This window comes from Lycorma delicatula, chromosome 4, assembly GCF_047948215.1.
Source record: "Lycorma delicatula isolate Av1 chromosome 4, ASM4794821v1, whole genome shotgun sequence".
NCBI classification, from domain to species: domain Eukaryota; kingdom Metazoa; phylum Arthropoda; class Insecta; order Hemiptera; family Fulgoridae; genus Lycorma; species Lycorma delicatula.
Genome location: NC_134458.1, coordinates 31643041 through 31670220, shown reverse-complemented (window position 1 = coordinate 31670220; position 27180 = coordinate 31643041). Strand labels below are relative to the sequence as shown.

General features: G+C 30.6%; 1 protein-coding gene across 2 annotated transcripts in view; it reads right to left on the bottom strand.

The window, feature by feature from the left end:
- The window catches only part of LOC142323234 (homeobox protein cut-like), a 293478-nt gene that overhangs the window by 16292 nt on the left and 250006 nt on the right, over nt 1–27180 (bottom strand). The window contains exons 4-5 of one of the 2 annotated variants that reach the window (XM_075362598.1): nt 25577–25743; nt 13408–14103 (exon numbers count right to left, since the gene is read on the bottom strand). In XM_075362598.1, coding sequence (XP_075218713.1) covers nt 13408–14103; nt 25577–25743 — 863 coding nt within the window. Of the gene's footprint in view, nt 1–13407; nt 14104–18479; nt 18742–25576; nt 25744–27180 lie in introns of those variants that run through there. The other variant, XM_075362599.1, reaches the window with a different exon arrangement.

Genomic DNA, 27180 nt, shown 5'->3' with positions numbered 1-27180 from the left:
TTTCAAGTTACAATGCTCGATGCTTAAACGCAGTGTTCATATAAAATTCTTTACGATGCTAAACAATATTTCTTATAAACTCAGTATTTATATGAAAGTTGATAAATATTTTCTGATTCTTTTATCTGAACAAGGATTTTGTGGTTTTCCTTTTTTTAACTCTCACAGCTATAAATTCATAAAGGTTAAACTGTGAGTTGTTGAAGAAACAGAATAATCTTCTAAAAGAAATAAAATAAATTCTTAGGATTATTCAATAGAATACTAACGTTTTGGAGATCATTTCAGATGTTTTATTTAAATACCTCTATTTATTATAACGTAAAAGTTCGATTTTATAAATTTCATTGTTCGAAATCTTTGTAATTCGATCATGTTTTTGACAAAATGGAAAATGAATTGTATTTAGATGTACATTATACCCATTATAAAAGAAAATTTTTTAAAATAATTAAAATTCGACCATATATCATATCAATGATCATGTAATTTTACGATAATGTAATTTCGTAATATTCTTTTTACTTGTAATAATTAATAAATCCTTTTAAAATATTATCTAAATTTTATGTTTTATAAAACTATATAAAAGATAACGTCATGTAACTGTAAAAAACATTTTACAGTTATAAAAGGGATATTTATTAACAAATTGTTATGAAAAAATTATTTTCAGTATAATTAAATGATTACTGTTTACTATTTAATAAACGCCAGAAAATGTTCTTCCAAGGTACATATCTTTAATGTCATTATTTTCCATTACCTTAATTATCTTCCGCAATATTTTTAAACTAACCGAAAACATATAGAATCTCCTCTGATAATTAAAGATCCGTTTAGTTTTCTTTTATTTTTCTTGGTATTCATACATAACCGGTGTATAATACATTATACAATTGTAAATCGGGGATGATTAAGGTAAACGATTAATAAAGTGCGGTTATGACTTTTTTTTTCAAATAATATACAAAATGAACAGACATAATTCAAATTGAATACACTTTTCTTTTGCACACTAAGTACCCGTCTTCCTGACTTAAAAAGAAAGAAAACTGCCGACACCAAAATGAAAAAAGCAACAAGTTTCCATAAATGGCTTCGAAGGTGTTATGACTATAATTAAAAATATGTTATATTATAAATTTTCCATAAAAAATTTCATTTTTTAACAAATTGTGCCATGAACTGTGACATCGCAGAAAATAATAGAGTTATAGAATAAACGTGGTTTGAACGTAGTTTAGCAGAAAATTGTTGAAAATTAAGCGATCTAATCAATTTTGAAACAAAAAAGGTTTTTAGAATTAATCGGAGGAAAAGAGGCTCTAGTTAATAAGTCAAGATGAAAACTTTTTAGTGAAATGTATGTGCCTCCATCTAGAGTAAATTAATTCGGTAACGAACGAATTTTATGTAACGTAAAAACTTAACGGAAGATAAAGATAGCTATCGGTTGAAATATTACTTCCGGTCGAGTTTGAGGACAAATATTTCGGAAACTGGTCGACAGATTTTTGTAAGTATAATAATACTTCAGCCCATTATACTTTGCGTCGATCGATCGTTTAAATTTTTTTAGACGCTATGCGAGCGGTAGGAAATATACGAATTATATATAAAAGTTTGTGAATTAAAAAAAAAACAATTTGTTTTGTGTGATTGCGAAGGCCTATTTTAGCCGACTACGAATTACAAAATCCATTACTAAATCGTTTCAAATTTTCCAACGTTTTCATTGTTATGCTTTAAATGGATTTATGGTTTCTTTTATCACTAACCTTTTAAATTTTCCACTTCTTATTCTGTTTGAGAAGAGATAATAGTTCTGCGAATTCATCTCCAGGAGATAAGGGGATATACTATTGATTTCTTTATGAATTCACCGTTGAAAATTAAACAGTAAATTGAAGTTGCGATGACGAAATGTTTTACTACAATGTAAAAAATTATTTTTGTTATTAGTCGATCGAGAAGGGTAACCGAATTCACCGATTTCGTATAGTTGACTGTTAAATTTGAAAGATTATTTACTTTCATATCATAATAACTATTTGAGCTTCATATAAAACACTATGACGAATAACGTTTAAACATTTTAAACGAATCGGGAATTATAATCGGCCTTATTCAGGCCGATTATACTTTTCGGACACATTAACCGAGCGTCTGTAAAATTGTTTAAGGCCATCAGCAAACGCAAAACTCAACAGGCTAAATGTTTATATATGCTTTCTGAAAAATTGAAAGATATTTATGCTCAGATTTAGAAACACGCCGTAGAATATTTAGATACACGCCGTAGAATACATAAGGCAAATAAATTACGATAGATATACTCGTCGTATAAGTCGCCGAGGTTAACTGATATTATGAGATTTTAAGATAAGCGAAGAATATTAAAGAATGTAGAATTTCATCTATACGTTCTAGAGACCGATGAAAAAGGAAAATATTCACGATAAATAAACGCGTTCCTTTGTTATTTTAAATGCGAGAAATAATCTATAATTAAATAAATATTAACATTAATAATATCCTTATTACGATTGATGTTTTGAAAGAAAGATTATATCGTAAAATATATCGAACAAAAAAATGTTTATCTATTTATTAACCGCGTACCGTAAAGGAGAAGAAGTAAAGTGATGCGAGGAGCTCGTAAAATAAGGGAACTAAGAAAGACAGCGGGGTTTTAACGAGCCGAGAAGACATCGGTAGACACAGTACGAGTGGAGGGAGGGAAGTTAAACACATACTTGGACAAGATTTAGAGTGAGGGTCGCAGAGTAATGTACTGCTAGCAGACAACTAAGGGGTCGTAGGTCAAGAGAGGGGCGGGGCAAAGCTGAAGGGGTCATCGCAAGCTCATTATTCTAAACTTACAAAGTCATTAGGCAGTCAGGGAGAAGAAGAGTTACGGGGAGGCGTTCTGGCCATCGGAACAAGTGCCGATGCCTTCTGTCCTGTTTCAAGTCTCGTGCCGGGGCGTTAATGAATGAGTCTTAACAAAGCCGGGCCGAGAGAATACAGCAGTAAAGCGGCAGCTCAACGGAGTCCGTCGTCGGAAACAGTGACGGTTTGCGAACGCTTGACCGGTTTATTTCCGGATCTTTACTGTTTGCTTTTCTACAATGGCGAGAGGTGCCCCCTCACGAAACGTCGTGATTGATCATCTCTCTTAGAATAATTAAACCCGTCGAGTAAATTCACTCTTCGGGGAATTCTCATTTAATTTTAATTCGATTTGATTCACCACATATTCGATAAAATACGCTACTAGCCCTTTACTGAAATTGTAAAGTTATTTTTTAGACCGTAGGTAGGAAAATAAACGATGTCGGAATAAATCCAATCTAAAGGTATTGTAAAATATCAATTAAAAATTAGTTAATTATAGGAAAATTATTTTGAGCTTAATAAAAGTAAACCGAATTAAACGAAATATGCCTTTATGAAACTCAAACCGATCCACCTGATTTCCATTAGTTCTATTCCATCCAATGCAAATAGGACATTTTTGTTTTAATCGATTTAGAATTTCTATAACAAAAAAAAAAAGAAAAAGAGGCTTCTATAAATAAATTATTAAAATTAGGAAAAAAGTTACAAACGCCCCCAAACACACACACACACACACACGGAAATTAAAATAATTAAAAACGTTTTTTCGTTAAACTTAACAACAACCTTATGATCTGATAATGACGGAGGTAATGACAACCGTTGACGATAATTTTTTAATATAATTAAATAAATTTCTAGATAAATTACATTATCGGGTTTTGGACGTTCATTTTTGTATAAAAAAATCCCATTGGATCCATTTTTATTTTCAAATTCTTAGTGCTGTTTTTCCGTTCAATCCTATTTATGAAAAAATTATTTCTATGAGATAACATTTCACGGTCTTATTAAGCAATTAAATCGGAAAAAATGACATAAATTATAATAGAGTAAATAGTTTTGCTTTACGGTTTCGGATCCGAGTATAAATGTTTTTGCGGTTACCAAAAATAACTGACATTTAGATTAACTGATCGGGGAGTTAGTATTTTAGTAATTTCATAGTAATTTTCATAATTTACATGTAAGGTGTATGTAAAGTTGAAACTCTACCTACTGTTTATCCAGAAAAAAGAACAATAACGGATAAAAAAATGTACTTTAAAATGTATTTTAAATATTGACTCTTAGCTAGATATAAGAACAAAATTATTTATTTGTTCATAATGTTTACTATCACTTGATAAAATCTCTATCGGATTTAGAGGTTTTTTATGCATGTATTTAAGAGATCTATAAATACAACCTATAACCCTTCTTACAATTTTTAAGGTATTGAACTTTTACGAGTACTTGTAAAACTGAACTACGGCAAAAAAATTTCTCTTTGCGTTAAACGGAGTAAGCGTTAGTAATTTCAGAGATATTGAGGTCTCTAAACAGGATTACGATGTGAGCCGTCGTAACTAAAAAGGTTGTAGGCGAAGAAACTGGATAAAAATCACTCCTGGAATCGGAGAAATAGTTCTAAATACAACCAGCATCCCACGCCAGGCTTACTATGGATTGCGGGGAGTGAAGCGGTTTCCCGTCGCTTTCTTTACAGTACCGAACATACGGTTGTACATCGGCATACCGGCTCGAATGAAATGTAGATGTTTATACTGTAGCTTGTCCAAGCCGAATTGGCACAGATCTGATGAACAGCATACTGTAACTGTATATCTTGCTGCCTACTCGATTAAAAACAGTATGTATACGGTACGACTACTGTTTATTCCAATCGATTAACAAATTCACGTCTTCTATTTATTAGTTACTATTTAATCTTGAGTTTTTATGTTATTAAATTAATAATCTATTTCCTTATTAGGTACTGAAATAAATATGTTATGCAATATTATGCGGACTAATCGGCTGTTACTGATTACTGTTTAGCCCTAAATGCATTTATTTATAGTTTTATAACTGTATAAAATACCCAAACCAAACAAACGCAAGATTGACGTCTACTGTTTATGCTACGCTCTTTCGCCCTTTGTTCTGGGAGTAGCGAACAACCGTACGCTAGCCTAAGCTATGAGTCATACATAAGAAAATTTATTTAATCAAGTTTGTGTAAATAATAACCGAACGATGTTATCCTAAACATTCAAATGAAACGTTAAATCTCTATTTATGCAAACCGTTCCTGATTCATTCAGAGACTAACTTGTTTTTGTAAATGTTTTTGATAAACTTGTATTTGCAGTTAAAACTTGTCTAGTTAATTGTGTATATCCAAAGAATAAGGTTATCATCCGATTTTAGCGTTCTTTGAGTTTCACTTCATGAAAATAGTTGAAGTCTTAAGTGAAAAGTAATTTATTCGCGTTATTATTAAATTTTTTGTCGGCTATTCTTTTGGTAGTGAACTGATTCTATTATTTTGAATATTATATCTAATTTACGTGGAAAACACATTCACCACCAAGGGAAAGACATTATACACAACGTTTTTAATTACATGGCAGGAGAAGCTGCAACTGTAATGTTTGTTTGTGACCCCCAAAAAAGTTGTAGAACGTGTTGGATGTGCCACAGGAGTTTCAAAAAGAACAGTTTAACGTATAACTGGTGAAATAGCTTCGGAAAAAAATTCAGTTCTCCTCGCAAAGCAATAAAACGCAGAAAGGAAGCGACAAACCCTGACAGTTTTGATCGAAATACCATACGACGTAAAGTGTTAAATTTTACTTAAACGGGGGCTGCTTGCCTTCTTTAAGAAAACTTACCGCAATACTAAAAAGTGATGGGGTACGGAATGGGCAAAAGAGAAGCTTACGGACATTTTTGTTAAGCATGGACTTCAAATGGAAGAGAATCAGAAATAACAGGGTAATTCTTATTGGAAAAAATGTTATTCAGTACAAACGGTTTGTGTATTTGAATAAAGTTGAGGAAGACGTAGATTGAGTTGAAGGAAGAATCGTCTATATCGATGAGACTTATGTTTTAGGTTCTCATTGTTATCTGAAATGCTGGTGAGTGTTTCAAATGTGCCTGAGTGTTTTGCTGTGCCAATTTCAAAAGGAAAAAGGATATTAATTATCCACGCCGGTAGTGAAATAGGATTCATTCTCAACTGCTTGAGAGTATGGAAACCAAATCTTCTTCAGGTGATGATCATTCTCAGATGAACTGCAACATGTTTTTAAAGTGGGTAAGAGACAGATTAATGCCTAACTTGCCAGTAAGCAGTGTCGTTATTTTAGATAATGCTTCTTATCACAACGCAGAAGCCGAGCACCGAATTCAGCATCAACAAAACAACCATTGATTGACTGGCTGCGGACTAACAGCTTACCATTCCATGAAAATTTGACGAAATTTAAGTTGTATGAAACAATTTAAAAAAATTAAGATCATCTGAAAACATATAAAATAGATAAGATATTGGAGGAAGGTGGGTTCCCTGATTTACACCTTCCCCCATATCATCGAGATTATATAGGCACGGGTGAAGAACCGGGTCGCAGCCGAAAATGTACAATTTACGATAGCTGCAACAATGGAAATTTGTCATAAAAATTTCGCAGAAATCTCAGTCGAGGACGGGTATAAAGTTGCAAACATGTTAAAAAAACGAAGATGAGTATCGCAAGCTGCAAGGACCTCTAGAGCAACAAATTAAACGTGTCATCATCAATTTGGGAAGCGAAAGTACATCAGAATCGTCAAAAGAAAACGAAAACACGAAGTAGGGAGCGAAGTGCTATATATTCGGCAATTTTATAATTTTTTACTTTAGTTATTCGTATTATGCTAGTGCTAGTTAGAAAATTCATAACGAAATACATTATGAAGTGTAAATGTTTTACTGAAAAAAGGATTGCCGAGCAAGTAAAAATAATTATAAAAACACAAAAAAAGAGAAATACCTACATGTAAGGTAATAATTATATTTATTATTTTTTTTTACGTTAAGTATTTAAAAAAAAATATGAAAAAAAATTAATTTAAGAGTAATCTTAAATTAAGCGCACTAAAAGGTAAAAAACAATTTTAGGACGGTATCTCAGAATGGATTTGACAACAAGCTTAGATGGTGATATGTAAGATTATGTGAAATTTATAGCTTCAAATTACAGATTTTATGTTTTTACCACTTTTTTTGAACATGATGAATAGCCTAAAGGATTAGGATGCTCATACTTGCACCCCACTATTTAGGGCATTCATCACACATAAGAAAAAATTGGCAAAAAATCAAATTTTTAATTTGAAGCTATAAATTTCACATAATCTTACATATCACCATCTAAGCTTGTTGTCAAATCCATTTTTAAATACCGTCCTAAAATTATTTTTTACCTTTTAGTGCGCTTAATTTAAGAGTGGTTTTTAAAAAGTTGTTTTTATATATATTTTTTATTCAACTTTTTAATCTTCATAAGTTAATACTTTACAGCTGCGCTAGCGGACAGGTTTGAGCGCATTTAGCGAAAGATCGGATCGGTACGTTTTACGGTGGGCGAGTGCAATCAAAACATGGGCTAAACGATCTAATTTCCGGATAACCAAGATCCGGTCGATCAAGAGTATACACAATGCATTAAACAGTTAGCAATCGGCTTGTTAATACACACGCCGTTTGAATCGTAAAAATCGGACGAGCGGTTGCCGAGATGTAATGGTGGCATCCCATCACACCCCCTCTCCGATTTCCGAACGGCACCGCAGGGGCATTTCAAAATATTATCATCCGACGGGTACCACTGAGAGTGTATGAGAGATCGTCGAGGGGGATCGAACAATTTTTTCACACGCTAGGACCGACCGTTTTCGAGATATTTGCGATTTTCATCCGAAAATTCGGATCCGGTTAAAAAGTACTAAATTTTGCAAAAACTTCGGTCTCTACTGTAAAGAATTTCTAGTATCCAAAACTGTAGGAAGATTTCAACTGTATACCCTAATATATATCTCACTTGTTTATAAACTAATAGCGTGTTAAAAAGAAATTATACTGAGTATATACCGCAAAAATCTTTATAAAAATATATTCTGAGGACAATTCGTCAAATTTTACGAAACAAATTTAATGAAAGATATACAAATTGAAATTCAGAAAAAGAACAAAAGAAAGAAACGTAAAGCAAAAGAAGACGTTAACTATAGGGCCGATCAATCTTAATGAAACTTTACGAGGTTAATGGGGTTTTAAGGGCAGCCCTTTAAAGCGTTTGGTGTGTCGAAATTGACCTTTATAATCCTCAACCCGATCGACCTTCATATAGAAATTATCCTACTCGATTTTGGCTGAATATCACCCTCCTCTTCATTTATTTTCGTAAATAAATGTTATACATTTTTTACACTTGTAAAAACAAATTCTGTGTTTTGTACTTAGTTTAGTACATTAATTCGTTTAAAATAACTTCAGAGGTAGCTCTTGCCGAGCAGGAATCACATCGTACTTAATTGTTAACTGTCAACTATTACAGTACGAGTAATTGAAGTTTACACGTGTTTACTTAACGCGTAAAAATAGCACATCATTAAATTAATTTGTGAGCTTCGATTTATGTAAATTAGTTTAGATTTGTAAGAGTATTATTATTGTTAATCTATCGATCGTATAGGATCATACATTATTTAAAAACTTATTCTTTTGTATTTTTTTATTTCAAAAATTCAGTTACCTGTCGAGTAATTTCTATCTCATTATTAACCTCATTCAAACGAGTTGTTAGAATAAATAAAATAAAATAAATTAAAAAAAAAATCAATTCCATATAAATATATTTAAAAAATGTAAACAAGAGGGAAGGTACGTATACTCACTCACGGAGTAAGTTAATTTCAATGAAGGTTGGTCGGGTACAGAGTTATATAAGGCTGATTGCGGCAAGCGCCTGCTGTGAAGAAACGGCAATAAATCTGCTATTTGCAGGTAAAATTTGAGGCTCCCCTCAAAATCCCTTTAACCGGCATTCATATGTTTATTAGACAATAAATGAATACATTTTCATCTCTTATTTCCTGAAATCTATACAGAGTGTTCGACGTAAAAGAGACCCCGTCACTCAGTAGATTATTTTGGTGTGAGATGGGTAAAATAATATGGAAGATGTCAGTAAACTGAAGCTGGAGTGGGGAGGACTTTATTATCTGTAAGTTTGAGTATTGCCAGTCTGTATTGTGCACTGGCTTTTGCACATGTTGTTGTTTGTTAAAATGAGGTTAACTGTTGAAGAACGCGTATTCGTGATGGAAACTTATTTACAGACAAAATTTCATATAGTGTGTGGGCGAAAGATCGGGGAGAAATTTGAAAAGGAAGCATCAGTGAGTTAGTTAAAAAAATCCGTGAAACAGGTTCGGTGTTAGACCAAAAACGCGCCCAAAACAGGTAAGTTTTAACGACGCAGTACGTAACGGACATTAAAGTGGCAGTGACAATATCTTCTTGTAAATCTTTGCGGTGACTAAGCTGGGAAAAGAATATTTCACTAGGTTCAGCCCACACTGCAGTGAGGAGAATGCTGAAATGATATCCATATCCAATGCAAGTTTTCCATGAATTAACTAATGCTGATCATGCTAAAACGGTTTAAGAACTTCATCAGAGGTAACATTGGCCTTTTCCATCAAGTATTTTTCAAGATGAAGCGTGGTTTTACCTAGGTGATTATGTTGATAGTCAAAACTACCAGACCCGGGATGCTGAAACCCGCACATTTTCTTTGAATCTCCTTTAGACCCACAAAAAATAGGCGTATGGTGTACGGTTTCAAGGCGACGAATAATAGGACCCTCGCTTTTTTAAAAAAACTATAAATGCTGCAGTCTACCAAGAAGTTATCCAACAGTTCATAGCTTTACTGCAAGAGGATGAGCGTGACTGCTCGTTGCAACAGGACAGCGCAATTTGCCGCACAGCTCACTCTACTGTGGAGATGCTATAGGATTGTTTCGGTGGAAGAATCATTTCTAAAGGATTGTGACCACTAAGATCCGCTGATTTGATTAGTCCAGAATTCTTTCTGCGGGATTACTTAAAAGAAATTGTTTATAGAAGCGATCTACACACCGTGCAGGAATCGAAGACAAATATTATCATGCCATCCAGGAAATAGACAGTATACAGTTAACAAGAGTAGCCAGGAACGTGATTAAACGTGTTGATAAGTTCATAGAAGTGGTTGGATGTAATTTTCAACAAGTTCTGTAAATTATTATATAAGTGTTTGCCAATAAACTGTTATTTACAGACTAAACTAAGTTATGGGCCCTCTTTTAAGTTGAAAACTTTTAAAGTTTTTAACTTTTTTAAACATTTCATGTTTTAATACGACAAGGGACAACAAGTATCTTGTCAATGTAATGGGAGCTACATTGACAAGGGAAGTAGTTGAAATGTGGAAGGAATGTTTATGCCTAAAACATATAGAAATATTTGTTCTACGAGTCAGTTCCCAATCGTTCGGTAATCCATAATAGTAGTTGTTTTCGAGTAACATATGAACATACATTACCTATTTTATACTGTTCTATTAACCGATATTATTCCCAGTTTAATTTGTATTTTATATTTAAACATCAATGCTTCACATCGTAGAAGCGTAAATGTTTTGTCGACTTATTTAGCATAAACGTTTTATCTAAAATTCATAACGATTTTTTTAGAAACAATATTTAAAGAACATCACTTATTTTTTTCAACTCCAACTAAAATATAATGATCGTTACGTTTTTCTTCATTGGTGGAAGTATCTACCTCTCTAGATAAATATATTTATATTTGGGTTGACTACAATCTCATACTATTTTATGATAAAATTCTGAAAACTCCTTTATTTAAACACACTAAATTAAAAAAAAAAAACTATTACGAAATGAAATTGAGTTATAAATTACTTTTAATAGTAGCTTACTCTATGAACGAAAACCATATATTTGTTTTAAATCATGAAATAAAATAATAATATGTATGATCCGGAATTCTATTTATGTGGGAGTTTTATATATTTATCAAGGTCACAGACAATTAAAAACAGTTTACTTGGAACGAGGCCGGCGGCGGTTGCACCGTAACGAGAAATAGTTACATACTGCTAGTAATCAGGAGAATTTGTTCTTTATGGTCTGATTGCAATAAAGAATCAGCAAAATCAAAAGTAATAAACTTCTGCATTTATTGTCGTTTAAAAACGTTAAAAGTTTTTAATATTTTATTTATATATAGACTGAGGCGGTCGGTGATTAAGCCCAATCAAGAGATAACAAAACTGAAATAAGTAAACCGAAGATCAACCATCGAATCATAAAAAAACTTTTATTTCAATGAATACGTTTGTATTTTATTGTACATTCTTTTAGTTTTAATCGTACTTAATAGCATATTATGTTTACTTTAATACTAATAAAAACCGTTACAAACTATTGTAATCAACTCGATCAGATGGAAGAATGTAGCAAGAATGTAACAATACGAAAGAAAAACATTAATGAAAAAAACACAAAATAAATAAATAATGAAAATTAATGATTATATATATATATATATACTCTCTAAAGACCGTTACATTGACACAAATCAAGTTTTAAATTCAGATCCTCGCTGTCATTGATAATCACCTCGATTGAAAAGATTTAAGTATCATTAGTTCTAGTTCAAAACAAAGAACACATTAACTATTTCTTATATTCTATAACGAAGTGAAGTGATATCGACACTATCGTTTGATAAACGATACGGTTTTTCCGTCGAGTTTCCTTTAGGAACTCCAAATGTATAATCGAAAGACTAGTATTATGGATCTTCTGAAGGAGAACAAATTGTTTTTCAGCATTATTTAAGCTTTATAACGGAAATCTATAAACGGTAACACGACGCTTTCACTCCGGGTTAAAGTCCCCCGAACAACTCGAGGAGAAATCGAAGCAGGTTTTCCGTCCCCCTCGAAGCGAGCTGTTTATCACGCCGCTGCAAATCCTCACCGCAAGATCGCCCATCCACAACGGGGTGGGAGTGTTTTCACCATCTATTTCTTTACCTTACTCTCGATCCTTTTATTTTTACGGGCCCTGCGGGCGTACGCTAGGCCGGCCCCTGCACTATACGTTGACGATCTGGAAACTTATAGTCGCAATCAGCCCCTGAATTCGGAAGGAGTTGCTACCTGTTGAACTACACGATAGCAGTCGGATAAGCCTAACAGCTAAAAGTGCCAGTTTAAGAAATACTAAGGTCCACTGCCGGTCCAGATGATTCCTATTAAAATACAAATACGATCTATTATACCGATACTTACTAAGAGAGCTACAGTTTTCAGAAGGCTTTTGTAGTTTTTTTATTTTCACCTAATAAGCGTGTAGGGGGGGAAAATTATTTTAGAAAATATTTACAATCAGCCGTAATTTATATATCATCGAAGCGATGAAGTCAATTTTCCGAAATTGAAATTTTTTTTTTATTAGGTGGGTTAATTTGAAGTTTTGAATGAAGTTGCTATTATGAGTTTTTACACAGATCGAATGATACGCTGGTGGAAATGGAGATTTTGAGAATTTTATTAAGAATTTAACGATTAAGAAAAGCCTAAAATATATCTGGCTATTTTTAGTTTTGAATCTTTGACAATCAAATTGTTTTAGTAGAGCGGTTGCAAAAAAGAAAAGAAAAAACCGGAAAGTGCACAATAAAGACTAAGGAATCATTCATTGAGAAAATTCGGTTAAACTATAAACCGAAATAAACAGCTGAAATCTGTAAACCGTACTCAGACAAGCCTGTTTAAAAAAATTAAAAACGGCCAAGAAATAAAAAGTAAGGAACGTTCTAAAAGCAGCGGGGACGATTTGGCAATTGGAATCGTTAAAAATTAGGTATTTTCTCCTGAAATATTGCAATAATCTGCGTCTTTTTAAAACAGGAAATAATGTAAATATTCATATTTTATATAGACACTATTTTTTAAGTCGTTCTTCTCTCTTTTATTTGATATTTCAAGGCAGAAAGATTTATCGATTAAAAGCTTGTAATTATTTTTTTTAAATATTAGGCTCTTTTAAACGGTGGATGATCTGTGTTGTGTATTAGGATTTATTATTTATTGTGAGATTTCAATAAACAAATACGTAATTATTGCATTGATATTACTGCCGTGAGTGCTGAATATCGAAGGAAAGATGCCGATACAAAATAATATGCATCCTATTAATAACGTTGTAAATTACTATAAAACAAATTTAAAGATATTCTTTAATAAATTACGAACGCGTTTCTAATGCTCACGGATCGGACACCAAAATTCGATGTGAAAATAATCTTTTGAGGGAAAAATTAAATACAAGTCACGAACACATATAAAGAACTTAAAAATTACATAAATTTTTATAATTTTGGTCTCTTACCTTTTTTCGGTATAAGCGACTTGAGAAGCAAGACTGCGTTTTCATCACACGCCCAAGCGTGCATTTTTCGGTAACTGTCTCGTCCTTTTTCTGTTAATTTATCCCAAGGTTTCGGTTTTGAAAGTAATTCGGATACTGTACCCTGCGATAAACCGAGAACGTATTTGGCAAACAATCGTTGTCCGACATTATGTATCGAGAGTAACTCGCGTACCCTTCTCGCTATATGAAGCGTATCAAGATTCTGGGTTGAATATTTGTCCATATTATACCTAAGCATTTCTTGAAGACGAGCTTCCATCGGATCTCCTTTTGGGATCAACGACTCTCCAAACCTACCGACGATCGCACCGGGATCGTCGTTGAAACGGAATGGAGATCTGTCGTCGAACCTGAACGGGCTCTTTATTACGTCGTTAAAGCTGATAGGAGTCGATGACGATAATACATTATTATTGAGTCCGACGTTTAGTCCACACATACCGTTGACAAGGCCGGGTGGCACGTTATTGTTATTGGTATTGTTATTATTGTTGTTGGAACACACATCCGATTCGGTCGCCGGACTTTTACAAGGGGTAGTAGATCCTCCTCCGTTTATTTGAGAATCCATCGCCACCGGCGAAGAAGTCGCTGGCACCGGTGTTTCACCATCCCCTTCTCTTTCTGGAGTTTCTGCTTTCGGGTCCGGTTTTCCTGTACACCATTAAACATATCCTTATAATAAAAATAATAATTTTTTCTAAATTGATTTGAAAAAAAATGATTTAAACTAACATTTACAAAATTAAATTGCTGCCGTAAAACTAAAAAAAAAGTTAATAATTAACATTAAGTAGTTATGGCAGCTACATAGTAAGGATGCATGTTATTTTATTTTGTGTATACACATAAAAATACTTAATTTTACTTCAAAACTAAAACAAGTTAAACAAATATACCTAAAAAACTAGCAACACTCTTACAAAGGGGGAATATAGTATTGAATAATGAAACGTTTTCTACCGAAATAAGCTACAAATATAGTATGTATAAATAAATAAATAAATAAATATACACACACATATATATACATACATATATATATATATATTTATACAATATACTTTTTATGTTACAAAAAAGTAATAAATTACTTATCATGCTTTGTAAATAATTTATATTAATAAAAAAAAATAATCAAATATGTGAATTTAATTTGTGTTATTTTTATAATTAAATAATTTTTAAATTCTACACAGGAAAAGAAATACTTTTTGAAACGATAATAGCATATTAATGACGGAATTCTGTTAATTATGCAGCTTATGTAACAGCAAAAGCCGTAAAAAAAATTGGGCAAACGTAAACTATTAAAGCCGAATTGAATAACAAATGAACAGTCAATCGAGTTAAAAATATTGATCATTTATAAAAATTAAATTACTAAAGAAATCGATAAAAACATTAAAAAGTAATCACTTTTATAGGAAATATTGCGGGATATCATAATAAAAAAAAAAACAAAAAAAAAACTTGTTACTAAGTAAAAATTGATTATTACTAATAAGATTTCATAAAATTTATTTCAATAAACTAATTAACAGAACTAAAAATCGATTAATTCTAGTATCATAATTTGTTGATAATTAAAAAAAAGAGCACCATAACTTCGGTTAGAATTAATACTCATATATTAAAATAGTAATAGCTACCATAACAAAATTAAACTAACATGTAACAATCACACTACCGCATATACATATGCGCTTGCGCAAAACATACACTTCCACACACAGTATTAAAAATTTATAAACAAAAGCGTATTTATCTATTTAAAGAAAAATTCTATGTACACAGATTAGAAATTCAACGTGCAGTGCTTTTTTTAAAAAAAAAACTAACTGGTCTAAATATTATCTTATTTATTCATATTCAGAGCAGGCTGAGAAAAATTCATCGTAAAGATGAATTTCTATTAAAGTGAGTTACTCGTATTTACACGTTCGAAAATAAGGAATACTTATATTAACAATATTACAGAAAATTGTTCAATAGTAAAAGCTATTAGAAATATTTTATTATTATATTATTATACGAGGAACGGTAATTGAATGTAGCTAAATTATTACTCCTTGAACACGCATTTTAGCCTTTTCTATAAAGTCTATACGTTAAAAACTAGTCTCGAGTTGTAAGTAACCGCGTAATAATTATTATTTTTATAAAAATAAACCGAATTATGCTTCCATTCAAATAAATAAAATGTTTTTGTGTTAGTCTACAGCCGTTCAATATAAATGTAAATAATACAAAATACTACTGAATGAAATTTTTTTTTAAATATACAATTTTAACGTAAAATAATATTTATTATTTATTACGCTGTCTATAGTCATACCCCGTTTCACGTTTTCTTCCTATTCCGAAGCTGTTTATCAGCTTCATAGGAGTGACCAAAGGGATACTGAATGTTATAAAATCATCCTCAGCAGGTGAAAGACAGAGAAGCAGCAGCAAGCTATTCACCCTACTAAAAACATTGAATACAATTAGAGTCGATTATAGTAAAACGGTAGAGTGACTCGGGAACGACTAATTTTCAGTCGCTGAATAAACAGGTGCGGATGCGCAATAAACCCTACTGTTTTACCCTGTTGTAATTCGTTCAGAAAAAAACACTTGTGGTAGATTATTCTATGACAGAACTTAATTTGAAACTCTTCTGGAAAAAATCTTAATTTTCTCAACCGAATAAAAGGAAAACAGATAATTTAAACAAGCGAGTGAAAAATAATTTAAATAGAAAAGAGTAGTTCGAGTCAAAACTCAAAGAAGACAAAACCATCCGCCGGTTTGTAACGATGACATAAATCAAAACCTAACTATTTTGCACTTGTGATAAAAACGGGACGATATAAGATGTAAGTGCTAAGTAATAATATATTCTATAAAACTCAGGTTTCTGTATTTAATCGGTTTTTGTTTTTCATTAAAATTATAGTAATTGCAGCTTTATTTTTATATCAGCGTTTAAAATTAAAAATTTTAAACGGATATGTGTAATAATCTCACCATTATTGTTGAAAATAGCTATTGTGATGAAGTCGACAAGAAATGACTTCAATTTTAGCAGGAGTAGAAATTCAAGGATAAACAAATTCTGATGAACAGTGAGTATAAGATAATAAGGTGACTAACAAACGTAACATTTTTGTAAAGAAGTTCCGAGTATTATAACCGATGTAGGAACGATTTTATTATAATTTCGGGGTATGACTGTCATATACTTGTTTAATTCTTATGTTAAAAAAAAGCTGTGGTTAACATTTAACGCAAAAAACGTCAGTAAGGTTTTGTTGAATTTTTTTTTGTAATTTAAGTTATAAAAACCAAGCTATGATTATAGTCGATTATAGATAGATAAAATAATAATCACGATAAAAATGAATTTTAATGAAAAGAACAATCAAAATTTTTATCGATTTGCAAACATGTGTAATAGTAATAGTAATAATAATAAATACAATAGAAAAAATGAGAAAATATTATGGTGAAAAACAGTACATTGTCAATAAGAAAGGTCTTCTTCACACTCAATCATTAAAATTAAATTTTAAAAATGTACACCTAAAATTAATACATATTTGTTATAGCCTAAATAAAAATAATATTTATCGATTAAATAAAGTTAAATGTTTACTTTTATTACGATACAAAATACATATTTTTTAGAAATGATTTTCATCAAATTAGTTCATATATGTTTATATCGTTACAAATTAGCTTACAATTATCAAAGACTAAAACAAAGGAAGATTGCACACGACGCCGGTTATAAAACTGAAAATAAAACTGACAGCGTCAACGATGTAAAAATAAGTTACTATTTTCTAATGTTACAAATCAGTTTTACTTTAATTAGGATGTTCTTGCCAAAAAAAGAAGATAATACGTATACCGGATAATACATAAGTAGGATATCTTTTAAAACTCGCAATCCTATTTAAAACTAAAGTAGTTGTTTCTTTGGTTGATACTACCAGTTAACATTTAGTTAATCTGACGTGTATGTATAGGACTGTTAAATCTTTTGTTATACATTTTTATCGTGCTAATAATTCAACCGTTGTTCATTTACAAGTTATAAAGGAAATAATCTCTGTAATTTTTAATACACCTTAATAGTGGCGATAGGCTTTATATACAGCTGATGATATTGTCGATGACGATCATAATCTCGATAAATAGCCGAAACGGATCATTAAAATATGTAATCACAGTTTTTTTAAACTTTTAATAAACTTTGATCGTATATTTTACAATTTATTCCCCGAAACGTGTGAATGTATACACCAGAATAACTTCTATAAATATGAATGTATTTTAAGAAAATTCCTGTATATAATTAAAGCGATATAAATTGGTGTATTGAATGTGGTTCGTTCCAGAAAATAAAATATTTAGAGCTGGATATCCTTTTGTACGGTATCCGACTCGAAAAAATGGATACTGTGAATTCTATATATAAAAACGAGTTTTTGTATAAGAAAATATAAAAAACAATATTATTTTACGATCATTACTGCGTCTTCATTAAAAAACTCTTCTACTCTATGAAATAACAAAATTATACACTCGGACGATAACATACACCTATGTATGTTAGTGTAGTATTATTATACCTGCGAAATAATATACCTGTAAGTATAAAATAACTGCAAAATATAAATATTCGAGGTATGAGTAGCATTAGTTATAAATTGTACTGATTTGAATCGTTGTGTTATTTCGACATCGATTTACTTCAGTTTTATATTTCATCCGCATCGGCAAACACACCACAAAAAGATGATAAATAGATACGTAATATATCATTTTTACTTATTCAGTTTATGTAGAGATATCTCAGGACTTATTTATTGAGTGTGAAGATTACATTTCATACAGGCTTTAATTCATTACAGAAATAATTTTAATTTTTAAAGTAACTGTAATTTAAAATCGCATTGCAAATTGCAATTAAAATTACAATCCCATAAAAATGGAATTATTTAAATAATCTTTTAGAGGAAATTTAAAAAATAAAGTACCAGAAGATGGTTCTTCGGAGCTGTCTTGTGCATGCTGTGGAGGCGTCGGCGTCGGGGTCGGAGGCGGTTGCTGTCCAGCAGTCACGGGAGTCGGAGCGGCTGCCGCGCCTTGGCTCAGGATGGTTCGCTCTAAAGATCGCCTCCAGTTGGCCACAATCTCTTCTCCCAAGAATGAGCCGAACGTTTCAACGTTCTGAAGAGGGGGTGGTGGAGGCGGCGCGGGAGCAGAAAACATAAGGGGCGGCACTCCGGTGTCAGTAGGATTATGTACCACCTCCCCTGTACCGACACATCACTCACACTCATACACACGCTCCGTATCAAATATTTAAAAAAAACTTATGTGTTAAATATTATGCTGTATTTCAATATATCCTAACGTTTACTTTTTCCGTTCAAAATTAATCATTCATTATGAAAATTATGAAACGAATCGGTAAATGAATCGCATTGTAGTTTTACTACGATGGAAAAACTTTAAAAATTTGTTTTTTGTTGTAGGTAAGCATTACCGGTTAATTATCATAAGCGGTTAAAATTATAGGAAATCTAAAAGTCGTAAATATCGTTTTAAAAGCAGATCGCACACCAAGAGAATATTATCTATTTTCAGGAAACGGTTAAAATTATTTTTATTTAATTTTTAATTTTTTATCAATCGATACGTATCACTAGAGAAAACATAATTTCAGATATTTTTTGAAATAATGAACGGGATAAAATTAGCTAATCAATGTTTTAAAATTACGAATGGGATTAAAGGTCTTTTAAATAAAATAGTTATTTACTAGGTATATTAGAGAATTTGTTTAATATGTAATGCGAATTTTATAAATTGTTGTTCGTGAGTATACTCTATTAACGATAGAAACATTCGAAGAAAAAACTAAAATAAAAATGTATTAGAAACTTTACATCTTCTATGCTTTAAAGTAATAAATTTAATAATTCTAATAATTTTATACTTTTAAGAAGAAATCTCATGACATATATTTTGTTTCTTTAATGATTTTATAATACCGGCCTTGCCGGCTTTGTAAAAGGGATGCTTTCTCGGATTAAAAAATAAACTTTTCCAAATAACTTATTAATTTCTGAGTACTAAGCGATGATCTGAAATTTGAAATTAACTCGGTAAAAAGGCTGTACATTTTTTACAGAGGAATTAAGTTAAGATTTTTATTATAATGCAGTGAGTTTGGAAAGTCGCTGTGCAGTATGCTTTAGAATTATGTGGTGTATTCTGTTCTTTTGGCGTTAGGTCGGTTGCCCTGTGGATTTGTAGGGCTTTGTTCAGTAATAAATCAAGACGTCAATTGTTGTGACTGAATGTGCTTCGTTTCGTTTATCGGAATCAATAGTTGCGAGAAACGTAACGGTTCTTTCGATAGAGTAACGCACTTTTTTCGTTGAACACGTCTTTCATGAAGGTAAAAAGTTTACTGAAAAGTTTCCAAATACTCCTGTTCCTCACTGCAATGAAGTTCGAACGCTTATCGAAAAATTTCGGCAACACGGTCTATTGAAAACGCTCATCGAAGTGGAAGACCACTTAAATTAAACGAACAGAAACTGCTTGATACTTCGGATGCTACGGCCGAAAGTCCATCAAAGTCGACGCGTTAATAGTTAATAATAGTTGAATAATTAATAGTTAACAGTGATTATTATTGCACCGTTTTAACAAACTTCATTTGTCAGTTAACATAACTGGAAATCAATAACGGTCGGTTCTAACAAAATGGCGCCGCAGCGTACACAGCTAACAGGTCAATGACCTTATTTTTACCAAATATCTTCGGTGAACAAATCATTTCGAGGGGTTTTTGCCCTGTACGATCTCCCGGTCTGACTCCCCCAGATTACTTTTTATGGGGAGCAGCGAAACAAGCAGTGTGTCGCAGCAGACCACGCACGATTGACGAAATAAAAACCGCAATAACGACATACGTATGAGACATTCCAGTACATAAGCTGGTTAAAGTGTTTGAAAACAAATTGAAACGTGCGCTGTGTTGTATTGATCTTAGAGATCATTTTCAACATCTTTTAAAAAGCTATTCCGGTTTCTATAAATCCGTTTCTATAAATTAATGAAATAAAAATACAAAGTAATAATTAAGAAAGTTTCATCATTACACTTCTATAATTCCAGTGCACAACAACTTTCCGAACGCTCTGTACAATAAGGCTAATGAGGATTGAGAATTATTACAATTTTGTACGTGTAGAAATGCGTTTATTAAAAAACAATTATTTCAGTTAAAACTTTTAAGAAACTGATAATAAGTTTAAATTTCATTAATTGAATAAAAATGTTATAAAATATGGAACTCTAAAATTGATTATTTTAAAATAAATCATCATGTTTATAAAAGATACGATACCGAAAAAGTAGCATGTAATGAATGAAAAATAATAAAAATATTTTAATCGTTTTAAATAAAAATGTATCATAAGAAATTAGTTAATTATTTAAGAAAACCAAAATCAAGATTTTTAATCAAAGAATAAATGGGTTTTGTGAATGCAGTCTTAGTATAAAAAAAAGATCATCGCTAAAAGAAATATCCTTGGACGATATTAAAAGGTTATTATTAAAAAATAAAAACTGCTGAAATTTATAGCCGACCAACAATGACGATAATTGCTGGTTTATGGACACAAATTAATTTTATAGTTTTCCTGATATATGCGCAATTAAATCCTAGCTGTGTGATTTCTTCTGTTTTTGTTATGTTGTTATTATTACTTTACGTGTATATATATAAGAAGAAAACCGCTTATGATGATATTTCTTCGGTTTGAATCAAAACAAAATAACTTAATCGTTATGTAATTTAAAAAAAAATATTTTTACAGAACTAACGAGTTATGTAGTTATAGAAACGAGTGGTAGGTTAATAAAAGTATCTATAAATTCCCACTATAATAGTAATAATAATATCAATAAAACAATAAAAATATACTGAATAAAAAGGCAAAAATTAGCGAATAAATTTTATAATCTTAGAAAAGGTATTTTAGGAAAACAGTTTCAAAGTCAAATTTCAAATAAATATTTGAATTAATTAAACCTGACCTCATTGCTTCAGAAACTTACTAAAGTTTGTAACTTATTAACTTATTAATGACAATAAGTTATAAATTGTCAAAATTCTTGGAAAGAAACTAGATTTTAGAGTCGCAAGTTATTTCTCGTTTCCCTTTGTTTATATTGTGTTTTCTTTTTAGCAGATGATTCCTAAAAAAAAATAAATATTTTCTTATTTGTAGGTCGGAAGGAAATCATAACTAATGAAAAGATTTCAACCCTGTGCCGGAAATTGAACCAGGGACCTTTAGTAATAAAGTGGTATATATCAGTGTGCATATTTATAATCGACATATTATAAATTTGTATGCGTAATATATATGTACTTTTTTCTAATAGGCCTATCTTTGCTTTTTTTCTACATTTGTAGAAAAATTAATAATTTAAAATAATAACGTATAAGTAAGATTTAAAATGTAAAATGTGAGTTGTTCGATAGAATTATTCTAACCCGTGAATCGAAGAATTCAACATTTTAACGCATTTCGATAGTAAGTGATCAACTTCTGGTGGGGATTTAAAATTACTGTAAACTGAAAAAAAATCCGAGTTTATCGACCGATTTTCTTATACAGATAAAGTCGAGATATGCGTGGTAAAATCATCTAAGAACATTTTTCTGTCTTGTTTCGGTCAAGCTTTCATACAAACAGACTTCGGTTTCCTTTTTGATAACTAACATAACGTTCTGAAAAAGTCATTTTTTTTAAATCACATCGAATAGTTTAGAATTTTGATGGAGTTCAAAAATGCCTTACTTAATTTGCTAATTTTTAAATTTTAAATAAAGTTATGAGTACTGAAATAAATTACACTTAAATATGAAATTTAATACAAAAATTTTAAATACAATATTGATTTTTCAGTTACTCCTCCTACCACTAATTGTTAAATTATAGATTTCTTATATAATTAAACTCAACAAGCAAGAGTGTTTCTGAAAATTTGAAAAACGTTTAGCATTTCGCAGTAATGGACCCGCACTAGTAGTATGTATTATCTACAACGCGAAAGATTCAATGTTTTCTGTTTGCCCATTACTACACAGAAGGCTAATTAAACTCCTTACCATTATGGCGACTCTCACTGAATCATATATAATTTAAAATCAGCTGGATCTAAGTAACGCCTTTTTATTCAAGTTCCTTCATAGATCTTGTTAAAAATTCTTAATTCACTATTAGGATATTTGATTTTTTGAAAGAACAATAAATGAGTTTAAAGTAACGTTATTAAAATACAAGCAAAACCTGATATGTTGTTTACTTATAGTATTCATATTTCACATGTTTCCAGTGTTTATGTGTATTAAAACGAAAATATTATATCGGTAAGTTCGTGTAATATAAACAAAAATTAAACACAATAATGAAACTGTATTTACGGTAACTGAATTCAGGAAAGGGCAGTTGAAGAAATCTGAGGGATCTTGCTAAGCGTTATAGGCCGTCTCGAATAAAAAAAAATGCAGTAACGAAATTAAGAAAAAAACTCGTTTATAAAATTATAAAAACACATAAAATATCGTATTCATTCTCAATCTAATTTACGATATACTATTTTCTCATATCATAATTAATCTAATCGATTAACAGTATAAACTGATGATGATATAATTCATCACGAAATGCGTTTACAATACATTAATATATCTGGGGTTAGATCATATTAATCGGATTAATTAGTATTTAAAAACTCTCTAAAAGTAACCAAAAAGTTAGAGATTAAAAATTACAATAATTTATAATCGTAATTAATAGAATAAAATAAACTTTTCGATTTTACATAACCTTACAACCTATTTTTCAACACAAAAATTTTCAGTATGAAAAGAAAAACGATGAATGATTATAATTTCGTAAAATATGAACTAATTAAACATTTAACGATAGAAAATAATCTAAAAACAAAAGAAAAAATCTTACTTCGTTATATCGAATAATAATTCGTTTGATTTGTACGGTATAAAATAGAGTGCAAGTTATATAAAAATATAAAGTCACAGTTAAAACATGCTCAAGGAATTACCCTATAAAAATACCATAATTTTCTAATGTATCCCTTATTAATAAGTAATAAGCCTACAGATACAAATATCCTGTGCAACATATATTAATAAACTTACACACAATATTCTAAAATTATATTGTTGGAATATAAATCTGACGGAAGTATAAAATTGTCAATTAGTAATCACAATTAGTGATTAACCTGTGTAGATGTTACACCGTCAGCCATCTGAACGTGAAAAATTCGAATGGAAATCGTGGAACAAATTTTTAACCTCTGTAATAATTAAAAGAAAAATATTTTTTTTCACAGCAGAATTATAACACACGGTTACCTGTTTTATGTACTTAAAAGGTTTTTAACATCTTAAATTAATTATTGAGGCTTGAAAATAATACACAAATGAATAACTCGTTATGAATTAAGAATGTGACGTAAATGCAGGACAGATTCAGTTAGAGACGTTTCGTGGAGCACAGATATTTTATTTATATTATATATTATTTATATTTTATTTCTTGCTTATTCCCCTAATACGGATGGCCGATAAAGGATGTTAGAGAATTACCCGACAAGAAATTAGCCACTTTTATGTAAATTTGTGTAATTCGTTTCTTACAAGAAACGGTTTATGTGAAGGTAGTAAGACGGTCAAGTAGAAGAGGGTACCGTTGGAGGGGTGTGAGTACTGCGTAAAGAAATATTAAAATCGATAAAAATCAAACTTAAAAATCATGGTCTTTCTTATGTTATTTATTTATTTTTTAATATTTAGGTTAATCTCAATTAATGTAAAAATTAAAAGATTATTATTATTTAAATTATTAATTTATAATATAACGTCACGTACAACACGATCTAAATGTTATTAATAATAATTTTAATGGTAAATGGTATATTATTTAATTTTGTAGGCGAGTTTCATGATACAATAAATAACTTGTATGTAAGTGTTAATAGTAACACATAATAAAAATAGTTAACTGTTCAAGATAATTAAATTATTAAAAAATGAAAATCCATCTTACCGGAAAATTAAGCGCGACTCGAGATCTTTCGGTTTATTTCAAAACCATCATCAGGATAAAAAATATTATAACTAAGTTAAAAAATTAAAATAATGTCAAAGTTATACTTATACTTAAAGTACAAAGGACTGTATACTTATACAATCATGACTGTTTGCATTCTAACAGTATACTAAAGTACACTGTTTAGACATTATTTTAATTTACTGTTTAGGCATAAATATTATTTTAATTTTTTAACTTAATTATAAAATTTTTTATTGTGATTATGGTTTTGAAATAAACCGAAAGGTCTCGAGTCGCGCTTAATTTTCTGTAAGGTGGATTTTCATTTTTTAATAATTTATTAAATATATCAGCGGTAACCACGTTTGATAAATTGAAGATAATTATTCCTTAAAGAAATTTAACGTAAAATGCATTTTATATTTTATTATTTAACTGTATATAGTTTACAATGTAGTAGTAAAAGCTGAAGAATTTTGAGCTACATATTCTTTAGCCGAACAAAACGTTTAAAAAAATAAGTAAAATGACAACGTACGTAAATTTAAACCTGTTGTTTTTATGTTTTACGATCTTAATTTTGAAATTTCGAAAATCAAAACCGGTCAAGTTTCCAAATAAATTCGAATTACTGACGTACTTCAACAAATAATTAATAACAAATTCTAATTGAATTAATAATCAGATAGAATAGGACGTATACCTGGGGTTAAATGACGGCTAAATTGAAAACTATGTCTGTACCTTAAATCAGGCATAGGAAACCGGATGCGTACCTAAATAAATAGTAAATAAAGAAATATTTTCAGATTACGTACAGATTGAACAGATTAAATGTACTTATACGCTATTTTCAGGCAATAAATTAATCCTCTAATATTCTAAACGATTTTGTTTCCATATAAGCTATAAAGAAATGATTAAACAGAATAATTTAAAAATTTGTTAAAAATATTTACCTGGATTCGTAATTTCAGATGAGGGTGTTGTACAAGATGGGGGTTTAATAGACGTTGTAGAAATATTACCCTCGATTTGTTGTACTGATTTACTTCTTTCAGCTAATACTGCTTCGAGTGATTTACTCGTTTCTCCGCTTCTGGGTAATTCTAGTGATTTCAAAATGCTATAATAAAAAATAAATAAATAAAATTAAATAGACTGAATCGATAAAATATATTTATAAATATAATTGATTAATTTTCATCATTGTTAAGCATTCGTTCGCAATTTTTTTTTTAAATCTGTGTCAATTTTTGCATATAACGACGATCGTGTGAAAATAATTTAATCACTAGATTGCGATCACATGTGTTACTGAAAGAATAAATAGTAAAATCGAAAAAATAATGAAAACGACTCGGAAGTGTATCTATGGAAGCAAGGAAAACGAAGAAAGAAGAAATCTGATTTTCAACTATTTAGAATTTTATCATTTTTTTGGTGTGACGCTTTAACGATTCAATCGATTACGAAAAAGGAAGGAAACACCGAGCGGGGCGAAAAACGTTAACATCTAAAGCAAAAAGGAAGGTGAAAACGAGTCAGGTTTTGCAGAAAAATGCGGATAGTAGACTACCGAATAAAATTTAAGAAAAAATGTAATATGTAGTTTAGAACCGTACGTCGAGACTGATGAAATCAGTCGGCCTTTAGGAAAACTAAGTAAAAGGTGAGAAAAAACAGGAGATTGAAGGACACAAAAGATGGATTATCTGTAAGGAAATGATGAAAGTGTAAAAAAAAGATTAAGGTATCCTTAATTCCTAAACACTGTCGGTCGCGTGTCAAAGAACGTATTCGGCGACGTTTTAAGAGTTCGTATGGGTAATCGGTGGAAAGTCTTCTTTGTGTTACTTTCTAAAATTAAACAACGTTTTGTGAAAAACAGTAACACTTTATTTCATGCACGATCAGGAAAACCATGTCTATTCCTTAATACTTCTCAGCTCTTTTAAGTAATAAACGAACACCGGCAAGAGTGCAAATCTGAAGGACGACAAAACTATAGAAAATTTCTCGCAAGAAGAAAGAAGAGCGGTAGCATTCCATTATTTACCGATTTACTTAGAATGTGAAATTTATTATATCTAAATAAAGCGATTAGCTATATATAAATATTGTAAAATATCTATACTGTTTACAGAAATTTAAACGAATTATTTCTAGAAACTTTCGGTTTCTACAATTCTTACGTTTAAACTGGTCGAACGGCATAACGAAATGCGACAACACTTTAAAATCTTAGTAGGTAATTATGCTGTATAAAGGTTATCTAAATACATTAATAAAGGAGCATCTTCATCATCCGGTAAAGAAAAAGATGACGATCAGCTGCTCTTCTGAAAAAAACGGTTTCTGTCCGATACGAAAGCAAGTCGATTATAATTTAGTCCGGTTAATGTATATCGTTAAAAAATATTTTTATAATAGTATATAAACCCGAAATAAATACTGCACAAAAAAAAAATTCGGTAAAAAATATATAATAAATTAAAAAGAAATGTAAACTAAAATAATAAAACGGTGTAAAACATATTTTAGAGCCGTTAATGATTTATTT